Genomic DNA, 16,884 nt, shown 5'->3' with positions numbered 1-16,884 from the left:
ACTGGAACCTTTCTCTCCCTGACCCCCAAGCCTGTTGGCCACTTGAGTACAATGAGAGGCCCCCTCCTACTTCTTTTTTTTTTTAATTTATTTTTTAAATTTTATTTAAGGAGAAAAGAAAAAAAAAGCAGGGAAAGGGTACAAGTTATACAGATTTACAGAAAAAAAATGAACAGTAGGAAATCACTAGTTAATGGATTACATATTGTCATCTTAGAAATAATTGTTCAAGTCACAAAATTAAAGCTTGTAAAGTGGACATTCCATCAATGATACTGCAAACAGTTCTGTTCATTGATCCAATAAAACTCTGTGATATCATTTTCTATCTTATACATTTAAATATACATGCAGTTATATAGTTTGGAGCACTTTCTTTTCCTCTCTTTTGTACCATAACTATTACACATTTTGGGTTTCATTGCTCCCACGGTTCTTATTACTTTTTTGGAAGAGAGTAAAACCAAATGTGACATAACAGAACAGAATCGGTCAAGTCAAAAGGGGGGACATAATAGATAATGTAAAAACATAATACAAGGTGATCAACAATGGCTACCATAATGCCTCCTGCTATCTCTAATAGAATTGCCTATATCGTTAGATATAATACAATTGAACAAAACAGTAAAGAATAAAACTGACAAAACCAAAACATTGGAGACATTGTAGGTCTTCAAAAGTAGATAAAAGTCAACAAGAAATGGGCGTCATAATGAATCTCATTATCTTCATAGCTGATGCCTAAACTTTCGAACCTGATACTATCCAGCAAAACAGAATAGGGGAACATCAGTTAAAAACCAGATGGTGAGAGTAATACAGGGCTTTAAATCAAGGTAATAAAAAGTCAAAGTGGGTTACTATAATATATCCTGCTATTTTTTTCCTTTAATTAAAAGGATAAAGATAAAAAAGTAAATAATGGAGTGGAGATTGAGATATAAGAGGGCATAACAACGAAACAGCGCAGATCAAAACAACCATTTAAGCAGAGTAGTGTTTCACCACCAGATAATCCTAACCTAAAAGTAGTTACCATATTGTCTCTTTCTTTGAAATCCTTGAGTACAACTTCGTATACTGTAGCATTAAGTATATCAAAACAATGTAAAACCATTCAAGAGAATGACAGCATTACAGAGTATTTAGAATCGACTAACAGAAAATGAACAATGGTTTCTGTATAATCTCCTTGTCTTTAAAAGGTTTTTGCTTATACTATCGTACATAATAAAATCCAATAAGATACAGCCTATTTAGACCATTGGAGACAGAAGGACAAGAGCTAGATGAGACTTCAAAACAAGATGATACTAAATCAGTATTACCTATTAAGATGTCATTTTCTCCAAAATAGCTGTTCCTATCATCCAGTCTTCTCTGCCTCATTTCTGTTGAGCTCTTTTTCTGTCAGTAGCTGTCAGTTTGTCTTCTTCATTTTGTTCTCTGCTCCATTCGTTGTGGCCTCTCTGCCATTATTTCTGGATTCTTTGTATTTTTCTTTTTTTAGAATATCCTGCAATACTCTCTGTAGAGTTGAATTGGTGGTTGCAAATTCCCCCAGTTCCTCTTTATCCTGGAAGCACCTTGTTTTTCCATCAATTTCCAGGGACAGTTGTGCAGGATATCTCAAACTTGGCTGGAGATTATTATCTTTCAAAGCTTGAATTATTTCCCCCCACGCTCTTTGTGATTTGATGGTTTGTGCAGAGAAATCTGTTGTAATTCTGATGGGTGTTCCCTTGTAAGTGGTCTGTTTCTTGTCTCTGACAGCTTTTAATATTCTGTTCTTGTATTGAATTTCCGGAATTTTGATTATTATATGCCTGGGTGTAGCTCTGTTAGGGTTGTAGGTAGCTGGGGCCCTGTATGCCTCATACATTTGAGTATCTTTACCTTTTGCTAAATTAGGAAAATTCTCCTGGATTATTTCTGTGAGTAGCTTTTGTAGTTCACTTGTTTGTGTCCCTACTTCTTCTTTTATGTTCTTAATCCTTAAGTTATGGATCCTCTTATCATCTTCTTGTCTTTGTATTATTGCTGTTTGTTTCTTTGTTATTTTTAAGAAGTTTTTCATTTCATTCTCCCATATTACAAGTCTGCCCTCCAGTTCAGATAGTCTGTCCTTAGTTTCTTTCAAGCTGTTATGCCAGTCTTGGATAGACTTCTTAGTATCTTGGTAGTCCCTTTGAACCTGCTTCACGTATTCTATGCTTTCTCTGTTTTCTCCATCAAACAATTCTCCCCTTTTTTTTCTGTTCTTCCATTCCACCACCTGTTTTTTCTTGGGTGGTACTTAGCATTTCTCTAACTATTCTGCATACTTCTAGCTTCAGGTCGTTGATAACTTCATTCCTGAATTGGTCTATGAGGCTCTCTATATGGCGCCTTATGTGTATTGGTGCGGTGTCTGCTATTGCCTGTTTCTCAGAATTGGGGGCCGAGGAGCCTTTCTTGTTGCTGCCTCTTCCCATGCTGCCTCTTCTTCTCTGTTCCTTATATATGCAAGCTTATATAAGAGGCCCAGCTTCTCTCCCAGTCAGCCACAGCCTGATCAAATTGTGCCAGTTAGGTGTTCCCGCTCACCGCTGCGCACCAGGGAGTTATGGACCAGGCAGTCTACGCGTCTCCCCTCCCGGCCACCATCAGGCTCTGGGATCCGGGTTGGGACAGCCTACCAGGTCCTCCGGCAGCATCACGCAGGCCAGGCACTTTTCACCAATCCCGCCTGAGAGGGGGATGTGTGGCTGGAGTCGCCACCGTGCCCTGCTCCCGCAGGACTGCTCGGCCCCAGAAAGTCCTCCGCTGGAGTCAAAATGTGGTAGAAAGTCAGTTTCTCTCACTCACCTCACCACAAGTCAGTGCACGCCTCCCTGCCGTTCGCAGATTGCCATTCTCAGAGCTTCTGCACGTCTCTCTCCTTGCCGAGCCACTGTAGAGGCAGCCAGCCGCCGCGTGGAGGGAAACCCAAATCGCGACTTACAATGGCGCGGGGTCCAGCCTCCACACCGAGGCTTTTCTGTTCCTGTTTTAGCACCAGGACTGCATTCCAAGTTGGTTTCTCTCAGCCCAGTTTGTTCCTGAGTCAGCAGAGCATATCTCCACCTGCTTATGTCTCCTTACTCCGCACCCTTCCTGACTTCTGAGCCGAGTCTTTCAGAGAGCCTCCGGTAGTTGCTGTTATCTGTCCGCCATGTTCTCCCGGAAGTCCCCCTCCTACTTCTGTCTCCTCTCCAACCCTGGGCAGAGAAGAGGCAGCTGCCACTGTGAGCTGCTGTAACAGGGCACCTGTCTGGTCCCTGCCGTGCCCCCCCCAGGGTGATGATAAGCAGGGCCTGCAGCCCCGGCGCTGCGAGGGATCCACTCAGCTGGCCCACGGGGCTCCTGCAAGCAGAGGAGCTGCGGCCTCCTGGAGAGCTTGACTTTTAGGCAGTGTGCGTGGGTGGCTTCTGGGTCTTAAATGAACAGCTTCCTGGGGTTCTTGGTCCAGGACTGACAGTTTGCAAGGAGGCCCTGCTGTGACCACCAGAGGGCGCAGCTCCTGACTCACTGGGTTGGGCTTAACAGGGGAGAAGGCGGAGAAGAAGCTGGACCCGACAGGGGAGGCTTAAAGAGCTAAGATTAGTTTGGGATGCAGTTTTGTTTGCTTCTGTACGTTTTAGTTTTAGTTGTTGTTTTGGTGGGGGTTTTTTGTTTGTTTGTTTTGGTATTGGGGATTGAGCCTAGGGTCTTCACACTGAGCAACATCTCTAGCCTTTAAAAACAAACAAACAATGTTTAGTAATATTGAAACAGGTCACTAAATCACCCAGGCATGGCTCAAACTTGTGATCTTCCTTCCTCAGCCCCACAAAGTGCTGGAATCACAGCCATGCACCACCACGCTGGGCTGTGATCACTCTTGAACTGGCTGCTTGGGAGGGGAGATGTATTTCCACACCAGTTTAAGAAGTGCATTTCATTCAAGTCAAGGCAAGCCAGGGGCTGAGGGATCCAACTGTGGAAGCCGCAGGCTTCCAGCCCTCAGGGCACCTGGTGGAGGAGGGAAGACAGAGTTAGAACGCAGAGGGATCCATGCCAGTGTCTCACCCCACGGTGGCCATTGGAGAAGCATTTAATGGGCACCTAGAAAAATGAATGACAGAGAGACATTGTCCTCAAAGAGCTGCAGTCCACTTCGGAGAGGACACCACAGCTGAGTGATCACAGACAAGTAGGGATTAACCAGGCAAAGAAGGGGAGGGGTCCTCAGTGGTGGAAGATCAAGGTGTTCGAGGGGTGGCGAAATGGATATTGGGTGCCATGTTAAGAAGCTTGGTTCTTTCCCAGAATGCAGTGGAGGAACAGGAACTAAAGAGAATGAGGTAAGGGAGATGATAAATTGACTGGGTGAAGCAGGACAGGAAATCACAAGTGTGCTAACATCTCAGCTGGACCGTGGAGTATGTGTAGGAGTTCTGCAGGCCAAGATGAGAGGCAGTAGAAGCATTCTCCAAGAGGCAGCTTTGCTGCTTGCTTTGTCTCCTTTCTCTATAACATTTTCCTTTTAGTCACTTGAAGCTGAGAAGGCTGAGTGATAGAAAGAGAAGGGCAAATGGAAATATCTTTGTGAGCTTTGGGAGTCGTGTTAGTGAAAGGCCCTAAGATAAAAGGTGGGTGACACTACAGCAAAGATTCCAGGGTCACTTACTGTTCAGGATGAGTGTATCTAAAACCAGCTGGCCTCAGGGTGGCTGGCGGCCTAGGCTGGGACTAATGTGGAGGGTCAGCTGCAGGTGCAGTCAAAAGATGGACTCCAGAGTCATCAGTGGTGAAGGAAATAATCTCTTTCCCAGGTGTTAGTCAGCTTTTTGTTGCTGTGACTAAACACCTAAAAACAACAAAACAAAACTTAAAGGAGGAAAGGTTGACTTTGGCTTTGGCTTCAGAGCCTCAGTCCATGGCGATCTGGCTTCCCTCTTTAGGTCCGAGGTGAAGCAAAGACATCATGGCGGAAGGGCCCGGTGGGGCTTGGGGTGGGGAGGAGCTGCCCCATCGTGGCTGCCAGGAAGCAGAGAAACAGTTGAGGGACTTGATCTGTGCTGAACTCTAAGTAGCAACGACAGTAGCTGTTGCTGGACATGTTACTAATATCGTGATTAGGCCTCACGTTTGGTAAAGCGAGACAGCTTTAAAATGCCCACGTGTCCTGCTTAGGATTCTCGAGCTCGTCTCTCTCGGTTTCAGATCAAAGTTAATCAGCACCTGGCTGGAATTCGTTTTTAGTTTCTTCCTCATCTGCTTCTCAGTGTGAGGAATCCTTTTGGAAATTGAAGAACGGCATCTTCTAATTATCTGTTTGCAAAGGAGATGGTCAGGGAAAAAAATAAATTCAGATGGAATCCTAAAAGCTCTGATATTTTTATTTCGGGGACTGGATTATTTCCGTAGCCACCTTGACCTTGCTTTCCTGAGCTTCTGCAGGGAGCAGGGTGCCACGGGGAGTCTTCCATTTTTGCTTCTGCTCCATTCGGGCTCCGCAGAGGGCTGAGGGCTGAGCCGCACCTCCTTTCCACCTACAGGCTGTGGCTCCTCTCCTGCCTTCCTCCTGGGGGTCTAATGCTGGGTCTCATCGGGGCACACGTGGATATATGTCCTTTTCTCCTGTTTCTGTCTCCCTTTCAGAGCCAAAAAGAAGAGCAAACCCTTGAACCTCAAGATCCACAGCAGCGTGGGCAGCTGCGAGAACATCCCTTCCCAGCAGCGCTCGCCGCTCCTGTCCGAGCGCTCCCTGCGCTCCTTCGTGGGACACGCGCCCTTTCTGCCCTCCACCCCGCCCGTCCACACCCACAGCGAGGCCAACTTCTCCGCAAGTAAGTCGCTGCCTTTGGGCTCCCCATCACCTCCCTAGCACCCCCGCTGCTGGTGCCAGGTGCAAACCCTTGTGTTTATCTTGCTGCTCCTGCAACGCTCACGGAAGGGTACAATCCACCCTCAGGAAGTTGACAGCTGTTGTCATCTGCCCCCAGTGCCTGCTCTTTGGCCCGCAGGTGTGACGGGGATGTCAGAAGCAAGCAAGCTTGCGGGGCACTAAAAGGAAACATCAACCTTTCCTCTCCCTCCTCCCCGTCACCTTCCAGCTGCTCACTGCGGATGAAGTGTCTGTGCTGGAAGTGTTGTATTTTCTTTTCCCTTGGGTCAACACATCTAACCTTTACATCCTGAAGATGTATTTGGGTTCATACCGGCCCGAGCGTGGCCTGGCGTGGTTTATATTCTGCTCTCACGAATTTCTGCCAGAGACAGAGTAGTTATTACAGAGCAGAAGTGGAAGTTTGTGGTGATCCAGGGCTGATGTTTCATTTCAAGGCTTTTAATCTTCTCTGCCCAGAGACCCATTTTGCTGAACGGGCGCAGATGTGGTCAGGGAGATGCCTCCTGCCTAAGTCCATCAGTCCTCCAGCCAAGACAGTGATTTTATTGACTGGCTGCTCAGGAGAAGGAAGGAGGCTGTCGTGTTGTAGAGGAAGCAATCGCTTCCCCTTAATACAGCCACAGGCTGCGCGTGTTGTGCTGCTGATCTGATAAAGGAGAAGAAATACTTACGGAGCACAAATACCTGCTAATCGGCCCAGTGCACAATTGCACTTAGCTCTGGAACCATCCACTGGACCGATGAACCAGTCCCCTTGTACAGATGGAGAGTGAGTAATGCTTGGGGACAGCAGAGAACTTGCCCAAAGTCACATGGTTGCTTAACAAGAAAGTTGACAAGCTTAGCCACCAGGCATGATTTGATGGTCAGAATTTCTCCAGTATCCAGCAGGAATTCTTTTCTTTAACTGGGGGAATTTATTGGTCATTTTGCCTAAGTGTTCTTAAATATTTTTCAGGAAAGCCAATGATCACTTGAGAATGTGACAAAACCTGTGAATTCCCTCCCTAGGAAAAGGCACATGCAACATCCAGCCAGACAGTGAGCCAGACTTGGGTCAGTTCATAGATGTGTCCAGGGTGTGCATGCTGCAGAGGTCAGCTGGGGGTCTGGACCCCAAGGACCCAAGGAGAAGTCAGTGAAAAGATCCAGAGCCTGCCCTGTCCCCATGCATGGGGTACATAGGCCCTGACTCAAGCAAGCTAAAATAGCACTCACGACACACATGTCAACCTCAGAAGGCCAGCTTATTAATTTTTCAAAGGAAATCACTGTCAGAACAGAAGAGAGGCTCCATGAGGTGGACTGGAGCGTGGGTGACTGATCATGACAAACGAAGTGTGATGAGGACAGGTCAAATGCGAGGTGGCAGCCAGGCAGGGTCAGTGTTGGGGTCAGGAGCGTGGGGCAGGAAGAAAGAAGCCTGGGTTCAAATCCCACTCTGCCACTGTTTCCAGCCATGTGTCTTTAACCTCACAGAAGTCCAAAACCTCTCTGAGCCCCAATTTCCTCATCTGTAAGATGGGGATAATTACAGAGTCCTCATTATACCAATCAGCTTTTCCATCATTTTGACCAAATACCTGACATAAACTATTTAAAGGAGGAGAATTTTATTTTCAGCTCAGTTTCAGAAGTTTTTGTGCGTGGACAGCGGGCTCCAATGCAGAAACATCTTGGAAGCATCTGGGCTTGGCGGAGGAAAGCTGCTCACCTCATGGCGTCCAGGAAGCAGAGAGCAGGGAAGGAGGTCACACCCCCTAACCCAGACACACCAGGAATGTGCCTTACAGATTGTTTCTTAGGCACCTCTCAAGCCAGCCACCTTGATGGTCATGATTAATCATCACAACCCATTACACAGCTGTGAGGATCCTGTAAGCTATGCATGTCAGACCCAGTACAGCCTGACACAAGACGTGCTTAATACTTGATAGCTGGATTAATTACCGATTAACTCAGTTTCCCTACTAATATTTACCGGCTCCGGTGCCATGATTAATTTTGGGCTGCTGTGACTCAGTGCCTTGCAGTTCACCCCTAATCCCTGCCACTTCCCTGTGGCCTAAGTGTGCTTGGAATTTACCCTGGCATGATCTGGGCGGCTGCCTCCAGCAGCCATCTGTCCTCAGGCACCAGCGTCCTAGGAGAGAATATCAGCCTGCTCTCCTAGCGGGGTGGATCCTGCTCTGCACTTTAGTTCCAGCCAAAGACCTCTCCTGTCTTCTTTAAACATACAGATATGAGGCTGGTACATGTTGGTCCCCTTCCCAGTCTTTTTGTTTTTTTATTAAGGGGCAGGGATTGCTTCCTCCACAGTACAACTTTTTCTGCCCCTACTCCACGTCCAGCTGAGAACAGCTTGTTTAGTGTTTTAGAGTTTTCAAGGGAATATATTTAATTCAGGACACACAAATTCATAGGATTATTTTATAATATTCACCTGAAAGTCAAAGGTAGCAGTGCAAAAGATCCGTCCACACACTAGAGACCCAAAGAATTCAGCTAAGGGCTTGGATCCCATGACAATGTCCTGCACAAGTCTAGCTGGGAACCTAGAGCACATGGCAGTGACCCCCAGGAGTCTGACTGGAGGCTCGGAGCCCATGACAATGTCTCAAGGAAGTCTGCATCAAGGATCTGCACTGGGAAGGCCCAAAGGTCAGCGGTGGAGGCAAGAAAGTCTGCACCAGGAGGATGAAGGATCTGTGCCAGCAGGCTGAGGTTCTGCACTGGAGCCAGGAAGTGATGTTCAAGGTAAGGACCAGAGCTTCCCTGAAGAGAACCACAGCCATCCTCAGTGACAGCGAGGACCCGAGCTCTTCCAACAGGAGAACAGCTGAGTTTATATCAGGAAAACTAGCATGAACAGCTTCTCCAGGAGAATCACCAGCACACACCCTCCTCCGTTCCAGTTTATATGCTATTGGCAGCAATCCTCAGGTGGGCCTTCCACACCCAGCACCACACTGATTCAGTTCAGCTGGGTGTTACAAGTTGACCATTAGTTAACCCACCACATCTGGTGGCTTGGGGCAGGTGCGAGCACCTTCATCCAAAGCCAGCTTCCAGCACAGAGAAGCCCCACATGCACAATTGTCTCTTGCGGGGAAAGAGATGTCCTCTGACCTCCCAGAAAGGAGCAAGATAGCACTGGGGGCTCCGTGGGAGGATGAGCACTAACCCAAGTATTAGCTGGTACCCCATGGGCCAGACCCATGGAGCGGCAGAAACAGAGGCAGCCTGCTTGTTTTCTCTGTCGTGATTTCAGAGCTGCCAGTGGCCTGTATGGCGTTGGTGTCTGGCAAGTCGGCTGCACTGTCACAGTTCAGACTCACAGCAGTCTGAGGCAGGGTCACTACTCCTATTTTAAAGTTCAGGAAGCCGAGGCTCGGCTGTGTGGTCTTGCCCGTGTGCCGAGCTTTGAGTTCAGATCCACCTGTGTTCCGTCTCAGCAGTGCAGCAGCTTCTTTATCTGGCTCTCACTCCCCACTGTATACAGAAAGAGATTCCATGATCCGTGGCTCATTCATACCCTGTGATTCCAAGGCCCACTCTCTGAACAGGAAAACCTTTGATTCACTTAAGAATGCTGGCTTGGAAAGAACACAGCTGTCAGGCATTGGCTTCTCCTGGATTTCTTAATTCCCAGTTAGTTCTCTGCCACTCTGAAGTTAAGAAAACCCCCTGCTTTGGGGCCACAGTGCCAGCCTCCATTGTACTGTGCCAGCCCAGAAGCCCCTGGGCCTGTGTCCTTACCAGACTGTGTCTGTCTGTCCACTGGTCACAGCAGCTCTGACTGGTCCACACCATGAGAAGCAGTAATGTCACTTTCTTAGCCCCAGTGCTGACGTCAGGAGGCAGCACCAGGTGCATCTGATTGGCCAAGCCGTGGGGAGCCCAGCTACTTCATGTAGCTCAAGAAAGACTTTACCTCCTTGGGACTTACCCCACTCCCTGGTCTCAGGGTGACAAGTAGGGGGAGGGTGGGACGTAACCAGAGCTGCAGCTGGTGGGAAACCATGTCTCTGCAGGGGTCATCACCCTTCATGCTCATGGCCTCACTGGGCTGTGGACAAAACTTATATCAGACTCTTCTGGTCAGCATATAAGAATCACAAATAAACCTGCTCCCCTAGAAATAAGGAGCAGTGAATTTAACTCTTCATCCGTGCTCTGGATGGGGTTATATCCCCCATAAGCCCATCAAAAGTGCAAGATACAACTAAGAATGCATGGAATACACCAAACCTATCGGACATCACGGCTTAGACTCGCCTACCTTAAGCAGGCTTGGAAACTTTGCATTAGCCTATAGCTGGGCAGAGCTTTTTGCTCAATGTCTCTGCCCAGCTATAGGCTAATGCAAATCATGAAATCAGGGACCACCAGAAAGCAGGGACTTTGGAACTGATTCTGGGTTGCTTTGTGCCATTTAGCTAGGGTCTGTTGGATGCCCTCTACCTGGGCATTGCTTCCTCCAACAAGGAACGAACCTGTGGCTCTTTTTATGGTGTCTCTGGCCTCCCCCGACAGAGGTGAAGCTATCTTTAAGAATCCTAAAAAAGCTGCTTCCGAATGAAAAACTGTCACCTAGGTGGAATGATCATTACCTGTCGTCATTCATAACTGGCTGGCGGAAGTGATTCTGGGTCTACAGCAACTAAATGGATGCAGATACAGTGACAAGTGCTGCACTGGGGAGATGGCTTAACCCCCCGAGTCTGTTTGCCACCCGACAAGGATGTGGTACATAAAATGAGGGAGGCGTGCGAATTTCTGGCACGGAGGCTGGAGCTTAGAGCAGCAAGTCTCAATAAAGGGTGCTTTGGGGGCTATTATTGTGTGTTATGTGATGGAGTAGCTCGTAACAATGTTGAAAATGATGATAATAATAGCCATTGGTATTTATTGTGTGTTGACAATGTTTCAGGCATCGTACAAAGCAATTTCCTTTTTATGATTTCATTTACACTTTACAATCCTCTGTCATGTTGGTACGTTCCAGTCCTATTATTATCCCCATTTTACAGATGAGGAGATTGGGGCTGGGAGAGTTGAAGTCAGTGACCCCAAGATCTCAAGGTCAGAAAATCCATTGTCAGATAATGCTGGACTGTGAAATAGCATCACCATCAATGTTTTGCTTGGCTTGATTGTCAAGTAAGGACTTGAACTTGCTTGAGTTTTCGCTGCTGTTTGGGGGACCTTGTTGTGGGTGACAGCCTGGCTTGAAGGACACCTCTTTGTTAACGTGTCCTGCTCTCTTAGTAAGCAGCCCCGACTCTGGCTCACCATTTGTGAACCTGCCTGGGCTCTGTTGTTAATATTCAAGGCAGTCACAGTCCCAGATGGTGCCCATTCCTGTAGGCAGCTACAGAAAATGACCAAAAAGCAAACCACTGGCAACTTTTGCAGCTCACTCATGCTGGACAGGTTGATGAGGAATGTTGATGAGGAACTTTTACCACCTATGACATTCTAGATGCTTCTTTGTTAACTGTGCATGGGGGTTGAGCTCTTCAGGGCTGCAAATACTGTTATGGCTTATGTCTAGATGTCCCCCGAATGCTTCATGAAGTCATAGGTGGGGCTTTTTCAGAGGTGACTGAACCTAGAGTGTGTGATTGATTCACAGTGCAATGCTGGAATTAATGGTGCTAGGCTGAAGGGTGGGTGATTACTAAATCAGTCCAGTGATTGGTTTAGCACCGCTCTAATCCCAGTAGCCTGGATACCATGTAAGGGACAGAAAGAGCCTTGTCATTGCTACATTCTGCTGTCGTGAGCGGTCTCTCCTCTGCAGCGCCTGTCCACCATGCCACTCTGCCTTGTAGTCAGTTGATTATGGACTAAAATCTCTGCAAACTGTGAGTTAATAACCCTTTCCCTAACTTTGGGTGTCGGGTATTTTGTCTCAGCAACAAGAGAAAAGTAACTAAAACAACTACAAAGGAAAACAAGTGACTGAATGGGTTGGAGACTTCCCTGCCTTGATCAAATAGCACCAGACAGAGTAGCATCCAAGGTCCTGGTCTTAGGAAATATTCTTCTTCACAGATGGCATCTCTCATCTTGACCACGCTCACCGGCCCTCTGAGCAACTCCGGTTCCTTATCCTCGAGACCAAGCAGGGAGAGCTGACCCTCTGCTGGGCCCCTGGCCTCATGTGTACCTGAGGCTGAGTCAGAAGCCTGATTTGTTGCTGCAGGCGGCTGCAGGTAGCAATAAAGAGTGATGGAGCTGAACGGTGGCGTGCTCCCAAGGAGACGGCCGCTGGGAGAGCGATAGAAAGCGGCTCCGGATGGGGCTGATTATATAATGGGGTTTAATGAGGCTTGAGGCCAAGGTTCATTACTCCCCAGAAGAGGGGGAGGAGAAGCGCATGTCTTGGCAGAAGTTTGCCACTTCAACCACAGTCTTGTCTCAGAATTGGGAGAGATTTAGAAGAGTTTGAGTTGGACCTGGCTCGGTGGTGGCAGCTCCAAGGGGAAAGCATGGATCCCCCTGGAGTGACTCGAGGGACTTTGGTCCCCAAAGATGAGCAAGCAGGTATCCTGGCATTGATGCTGCTACCTCGTCTTTCTCCTCACACCCAGTAGATGCCATGTTTCCTGGCATCTTTACCCTATTTTAGAAATCCAGTCCCCAGCAGATGTCTACCGTGGACTGACCTGCTGCATTCCAGCAATCCTGGCTGGATACCGGAAACAGAACAGTACAGAGGAGCCCCTCATGGAAGGTGTGGTTCCCAGCACCATCTCCCTCCCCTCCATCCATCTTCTCAGAAGCAGCCACTTTTAACTCTCTGTGTCTCTGGTTGTTTTGATTGACACTTCCACAATTTACACTAGGTTATGCCAGGGATCCTTGGGCCCATGACATCAGCAGCTGTGTCGGTAAGCTTCTTAGAAATGCAAGTTCTTGTGGTCATGCCTGCCACAAAACCTACTGAATCAGGACCTCAGGGAAAAGGTCCAGCAGTCAGAGCCCCATGGGTTCTGCAGACTGGCACCTCAGAATCACTGAGCTATATGGCTGTGACATTTTAGCTTTTTATTTTGAAATATCACCAGTCCTACATATCCCCAGTTTCCACATCTGTGCATTCAGCCTAGGGTAAAAAAAAATCTTAAAAAGTTCATCTGTACTGAACATGCACTGACTTTTTCTTGTCGTTTATTTTTTAAACAATGCAGTGCCACAATTATTTACATAGTGTGTATTCTATATTAGGTATTATGAGTCATCAGTAAACAGGGGACTGTGCGGAGGTTCTGTGCACATACTGTGCTGTTCTTTAGAAAGATCTGGAGCATCTGCAGATTTTGGTATCTGCTGCGATCCTGGAGCCCATCTCTTGTAGATCTTGTGAGGAAACTGGAATTCTGTATTTGTAGGAAAATTGTAAGAATAATCCAAAAGACTCGTGTAACCCCCTTTACCCAGATTCATCAAGAAATAGAAGATCATTTGCTTACATTAGCTGCTTCTCTGTCTGTCTCTTTCCTTCTCCCTGTCTCTCTGGCTCTGTCCCACGTTTTGTGAACCATTGGAGTCTACACTGCATACTCTGTCACATTCTTACACAACCACGTAGGGCTCCAACGTTCAGTAAACTTGCCATTGGCCATGGGACCAGCTCTCCTAGCTAATCACATTCCAGGCTCAGCAGTTGCCCTGATTTATGGCAGCTTTTTTCTTCTGATACAGGACTCCGTCCAGAATCACATGCTTTACCGAGCCGCTGGGTTAAGGAGGAAGTCAGTGAGCCTTTGTTGTTTGTCTCTTTGATGTTGCTGAAGAGTAGGGGGACGATAGATTCCATCTGGACTTCCTCTGAGTCTGGCTCTGTCTGGTGTTTCCCCATGCTGGGACTCGGGCTGTGCAGTATGGGAGGGACTTCTGCATACATGACATTGTGTCCTCTAGACTCCATGATGGAGGAGCAGGTCGCCTGGGACCTCTTTATGTCCTGCTGTCCTACTTGTGGCTATCTAGGTGGCCAGTAGCCTGACCCTGCCCTTCCTGGTGCTTCTCTGTGATGGGAGGGAAGTCATTCCCAGTTTAACTTCCTCTCACAGTGAAAGAACTTAACACAGAAAAGAAAAGTCTGGATGCAAGAGCTTAGCGTTCAGACACATGTGTCATGTGTCGTTTGGTTGGAAATGTGTCTGTTTCCAAAGGAGTTTCAACTTCTCTATTGTGCGCTCATTTCTACCTGTTTAATGAGATATGCAAGGCCTTTCAGGGGAATCGTGGCTCTCCCCATGTCCAGCTGGTGCTCAGTCCCTGTGAATATGCCCTTGTTTGGAAATAAAGTCTCTGCCTAACTTGCAGTCAAGCTAAGATGAGGTCATTGAGGGGCTCTAGCCCAGTGTGACTGGTCCTTACAAGAAGAGACGCTGCCCTGTGAAGATGGAGACAGAGACAAGTGATTGACCACAAGCCCAGGAACACCATGCGTGGCCGCAGCCACTAGAAGCTGAAGGAGAGAGAGAGAGAGAGAGAGAGAGAGAGAGAGAGAGATGGATGGGGGGGCAGGGGACAGATTCTCCCTGGTAACATCCAGAAGGAGCCAACTCTGCTTTAACATCAAGGTCCACCTTGGTTTTGTGGCCTCCGTAACAGTGGACAAATAAACATTTCTTGTTTGAAGCCACACATTTGTGGTCTTTGGTTCTAGCAGGCCTGGGAAACCAATGTGTATGGCCTCGTTTTCTGAACAACAATAAAAAAAAGGTGGCCCTAGGGTTAATCAGAACAGTAATGACATATGCAGAGTTCCAGGTGACCACAAGTACTCTTGGGAACAAGGCTCCTCATGGGGTCTGTAACAGAGCCCAGCAGATGTCAGCATTTGGAGTAGCTGGCTCTGGGCTGCCAGGTGTTTTGATTTTTCACAAGTTGGAGATCTTGACAGAAACTCTTCTAATTTTAAAATCTTAACAACCAACGACGATTGATGATTCCAGGGATGGAACATGTGGAATGCAAGTGCTCTGCCCCTGAGCTACCTCCCTGCCCACCAAGGATAAATCTTTCAATACAGTGTGAGCCAATATTTAAATCCACAGGTTTATCAGTTGTGATTCATCCTGGGTTCCCAATTGTTGATCTCTTCGCTAGAATCATAAGATAGCAGTGCCAGGAGGGATCTTAGGCCAACTCTCGCTTTACAGATGGAGAAACTGAGGCAGAGAAGAACTGGGAGTTGCCCAGGACTATGGGGCTGGGATTTGAACCTGAGGCTTCTGAAGCCCAACACACTGTGCCGAGACGGTTACAGATGGTAGTGTAGGATGACATTCAGGGGCTTAAGAGCAAGGTGGTCGAAGTTCACAGAAGGGGAACACTGCCTTCGTTTTGTAGGTGGCACAGTTTGCGGTATGCAGGGCTGACGATACGCGGGTGTGAGATGCGTCTGTGGGTGCATATGAGGGCCCTTATGTTCTATGCGAGGCCGGTGCCTGGTTATACCCACTTTCTCTTCTCTCAGCCGCCTGTGCATTTTGTAATTCTTGCCTCAGTACAAACAGTTTGGGCTCAGCATGCAACGGACGACCTCAGACCTTTTGTTATGATTGCTCCCACCGGGAACTGTGTGGGCTAAAATTGGTCTGTAAGTGGTTGGCGTTAGGAGCCAGGGGGGTCATTTGAGCCTATTGGAATAAGTGCTGATCCACAGTCAGGTACATGTGGTCGGTGTGGACAATCCCGTTCTTCACTTCCAGGACATGTGTCTGATTGTCACTGCCTTTGTCCCCCACCCCCAGGTGAGGAGTTATCAGACTTCCAGTTATCAAACTTTCCCAACAGGAAAATCTGATACTAGTATAGAACTATCCAGTGTGTACTAGGCTCTCAAACTCCTCATGCATGCCTCTGCAACCCCATTCTGTGGATGAATAAACTGATACCCCCAGAGAGTAGGCCTATGGCTTGAAATTCTAAAATGCATCAGAGCCCGAACTAGAAACCCCAGTGTGCTCCTGCTTGAGCTATATATGTGCACACACAGCTTTGACCCCTTTCTCACGAAACAGTACATTGGAGAGCGGGGTGGATTGCTTCAATCAAAATTGCTCCTCTTCCCCAAAACATCTGCACGGGTTCTCACAGCCCCATCCTGCCCATCTTCCATGTTGAGTGAATAAATGCCCAGGTACGAACATAGACCCTTCCTTTCCATGATGCATTATCTCCAAGTCTGGTTGGATTCATTTTCTATAAAGGGTCAGAGAATAAATATGTTTGGTTTTTGTAGGCCATGAGATCTCCATCACAAACTACTCTACTCCATTTTTTAAACACAAGGTATCTATGGACCATACCAAACAAGTAAGTGTGGCTGCTGTTTATTACCTAACATCTGTAATCCTCAGTTTCTCCACCTTAAAAATGGGCATACAGTAGCTTTCTCATGAGTGGCCATTAGGTTGCAACAAAAGGATACTGACCACTGTGCCTGGTGTTGAGAGGGCATTACCTAAACGTTCCAGTATTATTTGTAGGGAATCTGGGTTCAGGTCAGCTGTGGTCTTCATTGATTTCTTCAGGACATCGTCCTGTCCCCACCACGCATGAATGCAGCAGTCAACCCTGATTGAAACTCTGACACTCAAAAGATGATGCACAGTATCAGGGAGGATATCAAATGCACACTACAGGCCCTGACTAAGAGGATCTGTGGTCTTGTTGGTTAGAAGCCATACTGGACAAAAGCAAACTTGGTCGGGACTCAGGAGGTCTGTGTTTTCCTGCTAGGGCTGCCACCCCAACTCTGTGTGTGTGATCCCCATTTAGAAAGGACAAACTGTTCAGATGGACTAGATGTCATTATCTCTGCACAGCAAAAGAGCAGATGGCAGGGTAGACATTCACCTATTATGCATCAATAGTGCCATCCAGTCTGATTAACTGGGCATGCAGTTTGACTGGTGGGTGTGCATTCTGATTGGTGGGGA

General features: G+C 47.5%; 1 protein-coding gene across 4 annotated transcripts in view; it reads left to right on the top strand.

Moving 5' to 3' along the window:
* Ksr2 (kinase suppressor of ras 2) overlaps positions 1-16,884 on the top strand; it is a 397,441-nt gene that overhangs the window by 220,491 nt on the left and 160,066 nt on the right. For all 4 annotated transcript variants that reach the window (XM_063225734.1, XM_063225732.1, XM_063225735.1 and 1 more), the window contains exon 5: positions 5,668-5,855. In XM_063225734.1, coding sequence (XP_063081804.1) covers positions 5,668-5,855 — 188 coding nt within the window. The remainder of the gene's footprint in view (positions 1-5,667; positions 5,856-16,884) is intronic.

The sequence above is a fragment of the Cavia porcellus genome, unplaced genomic scaffold, assembly GCF_034190915.1.
Source record: "Cavia porcellus strain 051 isolate PalLab524CR breed Dunkin Hartley unplaced genomic scaffold, mCavPor4.1 scaffold_16, whole genome shotgun sequence".
NCBI lineage: Eukaryota > Metazoa > Chordata > Mammalia > Rodentia > Caviidae > Cavia > Cavia porcellus.
This window is presented reverse-complemented; position numbering and strand designations above follow the sequence as displayed.